Source organism: Lolium perenne, chromosome 4 (assembly GCF_019359855.2).
Source record: "Lolium perenne isolate Kyuss_39 chromosome 4, Kyuss_2.0, whole genome shotgun sequence".
Classification (NCBI taxonomy): domain Eukaryota; kingdom Viridiplantae; phylum Streptophyta; class Magnoliopsida; order Poales; family Poaceae; genus Lolium; species Lolium perenne.
The window spans coordinates 34606123-34614483 of NC_067247.2; the positions used below are offsets into that span (position 1 = coordinate 34606123).

The 8361-nt window shown below is 47.9% G+C and overlaps 1 protein-coding gene across 1 annotated transcript; it reads left to right on the top strand.

The window, feature by feature from the left end:
- The first annotated feature begins 261 nt into the window (after positions 1 to 261).
- On the top strand, positions 262 to 2464 carry LOC127319638 (SART-1 family protein DOT2). Its single transcript, XM_051349608.2, has 5 exons — positions 262 to 445; positions 619 to 707; positions 794 to 1152; positions 1355 to 1575; positions 2151 to 2464. The coding sequence occupies exons 2-5, from the start codon at positions 626 to 628 to the stop codon at positions 2161 to 2163; spliced, it is 675 nt and encodes a 224-aa protein (XP_051205568.1). The 5' UTR covers positions 262 to 445; positions 619 to 625; the 3' UTR covers positions 2164 to 2464.
- Positions 2465 to 8361: the final 5897 nt, after the last annotated feature.

Below are 8361 nucleotides of genomic sequence, written 5' to 3' on the forward strand. Positions count from 1 at the left end.
AAAATTTTCTGAATAGAATATTTTTTACAAGTAGAGTTCTTGTAGGGGATTTTTACATTTCTTTTACTGTAGCAAAAAGGGAGGTTTTGCACGTACCGTGATGTGGATTTTCTTTGAGCATTCGCTGCTGGATTGGACTAGACCGGGCCTGGTTGGGTCAACAGCTAATATTGTTGTGACGCACGACCAGCCCACTCGACCGCCTCTTGGGCGGATCAGTCGGTTCGGATATGAACTTAAACCGACCTTTTCACCCGTGATTTGATTTCGTCTCAGAAAAAAAGGTGTCGAGCCTTCTTCGCCGGAGCTCCGAACAAATCCTCTTCGTCGGGGCCAGAGATAGCGCGGGTCGCCGCCTCCGCCCGTATAATTTCCCCTCCCCTGCATCCCCCGGGCGTGATCGCGATCCTCTTTTTCCGAACCTGCGACGCGATCCCTCCTGTTGGTAAGCAAACCCTAGCCCGATTCCTTCTACCTGTTGTTTGTTTTGCTCTTTGATGATTTTATTTAGAGGATCAGTTGGCGCCATCAAATTGCATTGACGCATTGATTTTGGTGTCTATTGCCCTAAAGTAGCACTAATTTCCTCGTCACAAAAACTACAACACTTGTTTTCAGGGAAGGTATGGCAAACAAGGGCCAAGGAGATGCGCGGATCGTTATCACGGAGATGGAAGAGTTCGTGCTGGGCATGCAACTGAATGGAGGTAACCTGCTTTTTGAAGTATTTTCCGGCTGAATTGGAGCTAACTGACATATCAATTGATATTGAAGTTCAGTAATCTTTGTGCAGCGACACGCAAGCTTGAGGGTCGAGATGTGTTTACGGTTTCAGATGGAGATGCCGCGTCGAAAGGTGCACTAGCAAAGGATGACGTGAGCAAGTTGGCGGTGATCAAAGAGACAGCTGTCGTTGGAGAGCATGTAAAGAAGGATGGAGGAGAGGAGGGAGTAGTCAAACCGGATGATGTTCTACGTGAGGCTGCAGTTGGCAAGGGTTTGGCTGGTGCTTTGAGGCTTCTTCAGGACAGGGGGACGCTTAATGAGGGTGGTGATAAAACCCCTGACCAGAAGAAGAGCAAGCCTGTTGGTAGTATCAAGGATGGACCAAAAGAGATTCGCATAGAAAGAACTGATGAGTTTGGTCGAGTGGTAAGTAGTAAACCCCTGCCCTACCCATCCACTACAGAGTATAATAGTAGGAACAATGAAGTATACATGATGAACTGCTGTATGATTAGCTTTCAAATACCACCTATTCTTCCTCAACATGATAATTATGGATCATTCCAGGTTTTCCTGCATTTCTTTGTCATCTGGAATAGATGTAACTGACTACTGTTTGTTTCGTCAGATGACAATGAAGGAGGCGTTTCGGGAGCTTTCGCACAAATTCCACGGCAAGGGCCCGGGCAAAACGAAGCAGGAAAAACGGCAGAGGAAGTACCAGGATGAGCTGAAAACCAAGCGGATGAAATCCTCCGACACACCTTTAATGTCCGCGGAAAAGATGAGAGAGGCTCAAGCTCGCAGCAAGACGCCATACCTTGTTCTAAGCGGCAGCGCAAAATCAACGTAATGCTCAGCACACACTTGTTTAATGATGCTGTGTACTTGATTATTTGAGTGGATATCTTTAGATGGCTTCAGACAAAAAGCACATTCTTCTCTAGTCTCAGTATGGGAGTTTGCACCTGATAGTTTTCTTTACTGAAATTTTATTTTCCGTTGTTAAATTTCTGGACAGTTACTTCGTGTCTGTTTGGTCATTAGTAGTGTTGTCTATTAGTGTAGAATGTGTAGTGTAATGCCACTTTTGGATGCATGTAAGCTTCCAATGCCGACCATTTGATGGTGTTTGGGTTGTCTAGATTGAGACTCTGGAAGGGCTTCAGGGCCGCAAGCCCCTTTTGAGATACTTTATATGATGGGCTCCGTCCCAAGTTCAGTGAAAATGCAAACCTCCTATTATCTAATCAAACTGGTGACATGGATAATCACACAGCTATTTTAGCCCTTCAGCATCAGTTGAAATGACTAACTGACCTGTGCATTGTTCCTTCAGTAGCCTGTTTTTTTCCTGTTAATATGTTACGATGTTCCTGATGTAGTGAGTGGTGACTAATCTGCTAGTTTTTCTGTGGTCTTAGTCCAAGAGGATAGACCAGTGGCTTGGCTACCGGGTCCGGGGAGTGCAGAAAGAGCTGTCTGACTCTGACCTGCTCTACTGTGGAGCGCTGAAAGGACACCCTCAGGATATACCCAGTTGACATCTCATCTTATGAATTCTTCAGAGACAACACCTCCCAGGGTTGTTGGCGACTGAGGCTAAATTGGACGATTTCCACTGGTTTAAGAAGAGCATTTATTTTTAAAAAAAAACACTTGTCTGTCCTGACATCTTTAGTAGATTTACTACTGAATCTGAAAGCCAACGAAAGTGTAAGCTTGACATTAATCAGAGATGTGGGTTCCCAGCTATAGACAAACTTTTACCCGGCCAACTACGTGCTGTCATTTCTTTGATTATATCGATATAAGAACATTTCTGCTACGTACTAGATCGCGGACCTCGCGTCTCGCACAGGTATCTGGATCATAGTCTCGAATTCGATTACACTTTGGAAGAGTTTGTGCGGAAGAGGAGATCTAAGAGGAAAGAAGGGGAGAGCGAGTCTGCTCAGTACATTCAACGATAGCCTCTCATGTCGATCCTCAGGCAGAGATCACGTGCTCTGCCGCTGTGTCCTTGGCGGGCTGGGCCTGTCGTCCCTTGGGCCTTGCCTTGTGCTCCTGGGCCCGCCTGATGTCCCGTTGACGACGTCGCCTATGGTGTGGTGTCGTAGCATTCCCCCCTTCTTGAGAAACTGCTTGCCCCCAAGCAGGTGCTCCAGGGAAACGGCAACGCAGTGCAGCTTCCGATTCCCAAGTGCAGAGAGTAGCAGGGAGCCCTGTCCAGGAAACCAGCACTTGCGGAATGTGTCCCCGTCCATGTCGAATAAGACGATTCTGCTGTACCTTTGCAGGCTGAACCAGGAAAAGTTCATCAGTGAGGAAATTGAAAGAAAGGTCGGTTGTATGCACCTGACTGGGAGGAACCATCTTCTTCAGTTGTGAAACATGGAGCACTGGATGAACTTGGCTATTGTCCGGAAGCCGTAACTTGTATGCTACCTTACCAACACGAGCCAGAATTTCATAAGGCCCGAAATACTTGAATGACAGCTTGTGATTTGCTCGTTTAGCAACAGAAGTTTGAGCATATGGCTGCAGCTTCATATAAACTTTGTCGCCCACTGCAAATTCTCTTTCTGATCGCTGCTTATCCTCCTGATGCTTCATACGCTGCTGCGCTCGTAACAAGTGTTGTTGGAGTAACACTGCTGTTTCCTGACGCTGCTGCAGCCACCCAGCCAAGTCAGGAGAAGTGGAGGACTGCAAGTTACTGACTCCCAAGTGTCTTGGTTTGTAGCCATAGAGTACCTCGAAGGGTGTCTTACCAAGAGCTGAATGATAGTTCGTGTTGTACCAGTATTCTGCCAACGGCAACCACTGAGCCCACTGCTTCGGCGAAGCGTGCACCGCGCAACGCAAATACGTCTCGAGGCATTGGTTTAACTTCTCTGTCTGGCCGTCTGTTTGTGGGTGGTGAGCCGAACTCATGTTCATCTTGGTGTCAGAAAGACGAAACAGTTCTTGCCATAATTTGCTTGTGAAAAGAGGATCTCGGTCCGAGATGACAACACTTGGTAACCCGTGGAGCCGATAGACAGTGTCAATATATTTCTGTGCCACTGTCAATGCAGTGAATGGATGGCGGAGAGGGATGAAATGACCATATTTGGTATATTTGTCGATGATCACTAAGATGCTGTCGTACTTGTTGGACTTGGGCAAACCACTCACGAAATCCATGCTGACTATATTCCAAGCTTCTGTCGGGATGGGAAGAGGGCTAAGCAATCCTGGAGTGCGCACGTTCTCCGATTTGGCCTGCTGACATACAGTGCATTGTTGCACATACTGCCTGACATGTTCTTTCATTTTCGGCCAAGCAAATAATTCCTTGATTCTTTGATATGTAGCTAAGAATCCAGAGTGACCTCCAATTCCACTGTTGTGCAGAGATAGCAGAATAGCTTGATGTGCCTCAGTATTGTTACCCAGCCAGAGTCTATCCTTGTAGCGAATGAGCCCCTGCTGCAGCGAGTAGCCATTTTTGTTGGGGCTGGAGAGGGAAAGTTCCTGTAGCAGTGCTTTTGTTTGCTCATCTGCAGCATAACCATCAGTAATAGATTCGAGCCATTTAGGGCGAGACAGGGAGATGGCATAGAGTGCATTGTCAGCAGGGAGACGAGACAAGGCATCTGCTGCTGAATTTTCCTTTCCTTTTCGGTAGACCAACTTATACTGCAGCCCCATAAGCTTGGTGAATGCCTTGTGTTGCATTTCACTTGTGAGCTTCTGGTCAGAGAGATGGACCAAACTGCGGTGGTCTGTAATGATGGTAAAGGGAGCGTGATGGAGATAAGATCGCCATTTGTCCACTGCTAGTAGAATGGCCAAACACTCTTTCTCATATGTGGACATTGCCTGTGCCACCGGGCCTAGTGCTTTGCTCAAGTAAGCAATAGGATGTCCTTTCTGCATAAGGACCGCACCCACTCCTCGCTTGCAGGCGTCTGTTTCCACGGTGAATGGTAATTGGAAATCTGGTAGTGCCAGTACTGGGGCCTCCTGTAAGAGTTTCTTCAGGTGTTCAAAGGCAGCTTGATGTGTTTGTGTCCACTGGAATAAGGTGTCCTTTTTCAATAAGTTTGAGAGTGTGCGACTGATCAGGCTGTACCCTTGGATGAACTTCCTGTAATACCCCGTGAGTCCAAGGAACCCACAAACTTGTTTCGTGTTTGTTGGTGTAGGCCATTGTTGGACAGCTTGTACTTTGCTGGGGTCAGTGGCTACCCCTTGGTTGCTGATTATGTGCCCCAGGTACTCTAGTTTCTGTTGCGCAAAGGAGCATTTACTCTGCTTGACAGATAACTGATTTTGCTGCAAGAGCAAGAACACTTGTTGCAGGTGCTGCAGATGGGCAGACAAGGTAGGACTGTATATCAGGATGTCATCCATGAATACAAGAACGCACTTGCGTATCAGAGTAGCAAAGATGGAATTCATTGCAGACTGAAACGTCGCTGGAGCATTTGTAAGGCCAAATGGCATGACTTTGAACTCATACAGCCCAAGGTGAGTTTTAAAAGCCGTTTTGTGTTCATCTGGGGGTACTAACCGAATCTGATGATACCCCGCTCGAAGATCTATCTTCGTGAACCATTGAGAGCCTGCCAATTCATCAAGGAGTTCATCTACTATTGGCATGGGGTATTTATTTTTTACTGTCAAGCTGTTGAGTCCCCTATAATCCACACAAAAGCGCCATGAGCCATCTTTTTTCCTGACCAAGAGTACTGGAGAGGCAAAAGGACTGGTGCTCTCTTGAATCAAGCCTTTCCTGAGCATTTCCTGAACTTGCTTTTCAATTTCATTCTTCTGATGTGGTGCATATCGATAGGGCTTGACATTGACAGGTGTTGCGCCTGGTAGTAGAGGAATGTGGTGATCGAAAATCCTATGCGGGGGTAGTGATGTAGTTTCTTGGAAGAGGTTGTTGTGCTGTTGTATCAGTTGCTGCACTGGAGCTGGTATAGTCTCTGTCACTGGTGGTGCATGATCGTCTTCAATGGGCCATAATTCCAGCAGTTGACAGACTTCACCACTTTGAATTAGACCATGTAGAGTTGCAGCAGAAATGACTGTGCAAGATTCCAAGTTTGCCTGGACCCCTCTGAGAGTTATCCTAGCGCCTTCATGCTTGAATCTCATTGTCTTTTTCTGCCAATTGACCCACATTTTGCCATTGTTTTGATTTTCCAACCAGTCCATACCCAGAATAATGTCATAGGAACGCAATGGCAAGATCTTGAGGTCAGTTGTGAATTTGTGGCCCTGTGTAAACCAAGTAACTCCTGGTAGAAACTCGGAGCAGTCAATGGTGCCTCCTCCTGCCACCTTGACCTTGGACAGTGGCATTTGAGATACAGGTTGCTGTAGCCTATCAGCCAATGTTTTGCTGATGAAGTTGCTTGTACTGCCTGAGTCAATCAGTATAAGAGCTGTATACTTGCCAACCTGCCCTTGTGTAAGGGTACATTGCCCCTATGTGTGGTTTTGGTAATTAATGACAACCCCTATGGACTAATGTTTTCATTGAGTTTATATGAAGGAATATTCCATAGGTACTACTTGCTCTCCATGTGTTGGATTCAAGTATGGATGCCATGAAGATAAAGATATACCTTGTGTATTGGCATCAAGATCATCGGTATGAAGATATATATGTGATATGATCAAGAAGAAGAAATGAAGATGGAGTTCTTATGTGGAACTCAATATTATCCATGCTCTATCTTAAGTGAGTATGAGAAGATACAAGGTTGAGTTGGGCAAGTTCAAGATGAGCATCTTGTGTGGATCACATGCTTGAAGCTTGCCGTCCACTTGGTGATAGTGAAGATGTGCATCAATGAACCTTTCCCATCATAGTGTATGGGGGAGCATTTGTGAGTATACACGAAGCGACAATGATCAAGTGATGGGATGCGCAAGGCAAAGGTATGACCTTGATAGGTTTTCCTTTTACCGGTCTCGAGGTGGTTGATGGGAGACCGGATTATAGGATAGATAGCCGCACTATCAAGAGGGGCTTTCGGTTGGTTAACTTGATCACATCGTCTTAGGGAGCTCAATCCTTGCATGCGTTGCATATTCTTATTGCTTCTTGGTATTTCTCGGTGTGAGGTTCTTGAGCTTGTTGCTAGCTTTACAACAAGCCCAAGTTCATCGAAAACGGAGTTCACATGCATCTTCTATTGCGTTTTCGAGGTTGGGTGATTTTACCGGTTATTCATGATGTAAGGTTCTACCTTTTATATTCATGATAAAATCCCCTCCTACAGATTCTTGGGTTTTCACTTTTCATAAGATAGCATTTGTTGTTATCTTCCAAACAAAATTGGTTTCATGCGATTCGGAGTTCGGGAGCATTTGTTATTAAAGAAAAGGGAAAAAGGGAAAAAGAAAAGAAAAGAAAAAAAGGAGGGCGTGGCCGCCGGCCGGCCGCCCGGTCTGCCGGGCTGAGCGCCGGCCCACCCGGTCACCGACCGGCCTGGTGACCGGTGCCATCCGGGCCATCTCCAGTGGCCAGTTGGCCCGCGACCGGTTTCGGGCCCGGTCCGGCTCGGCCTGCCGGCGCCTCCTCCGGCCCGACCGGCGCCTGGCCGCCTCCGCCCGCTCGGCCCACGCGGCTCTGCGCAGCCCGCGCGCCCCAAGCCTCCGCGCCGCCCGTGCGCGACCGGGCCGCCGGCTCCCTGCGCAGCCCGCGTGCCATCGCTGTCGCCTCTGGCCGGAGCCTGGCTTCACCGCCCGCCGGCCCAGCCTCAGCCTGCCTCCCCCGCGCGGCCGGAGCCTATCCGCCGCCTGTGAGCGAAGTTTGGCCTGCCCGGTTGCTGGGCCGGTCCGACCGGGCTGCTGACCGGCCTGGCCGGCTGCTGCTCCGGTCGGCCGGCCTGGTGACCGGCTGGGCCGTTTTTCTGGCCGTTTTTACTATGTTTTTAATGGTTCTTTTTCCCCAACGGTTATATTTGCCCCCATGCTATAAATAGCTCTTCTTCCACCTTGAGTAAGTTACTTCTTCCCTTTCTCTCACCTCCATTGTTGCATTTGAAGAAGTTGCTCTCTCTCTTGTTCCCCCCCATGATTCTTGCTCATATTTGAGGATTTGAGAGAGGAGATCTAGATCTACACTTCCACCAAACCAATTCTTCTCTAAGTGAGGGAATCTCTTGGGATCTAGATCTTGGAGTCTTTGGTTGACTTTCCCCTTGTTCTTCCTCTCCAATCTCATCCTAGCATTCGTTGCTTTGGTGGGATTTGAGTGTGAAGGACTTGAACACCTCCGGTGTTCTTGCTTTGCATCATTGCATAGTGTTGAGCTCTCCATCACGATTTGTTCGAGTGAGAGACCGTGAGCTTGTTACTCTTGGAGGGTGACCTCCTAGTTGGCTTGGTGATTGGTGCTCCGGTGATCTCTTCAAGAAGATTGTGAAGAGGCCCGGGCTTCTCCTTCGTGGAGCTTGTGAAGTGGTTGTGGAGCTTGCCATCTCCGGAGCGGAGGAAAAGCTAACCATAAGGAAAGGGCCATTATCCTTCGTGGGTGTGGTTCGGAGAATAGGGTGAGCCTTCGTGGCGCGGGGAATCCTTCGTGGGACCTCCACTCCTCCAAACGTGACGTACCTTGTTGCAAAG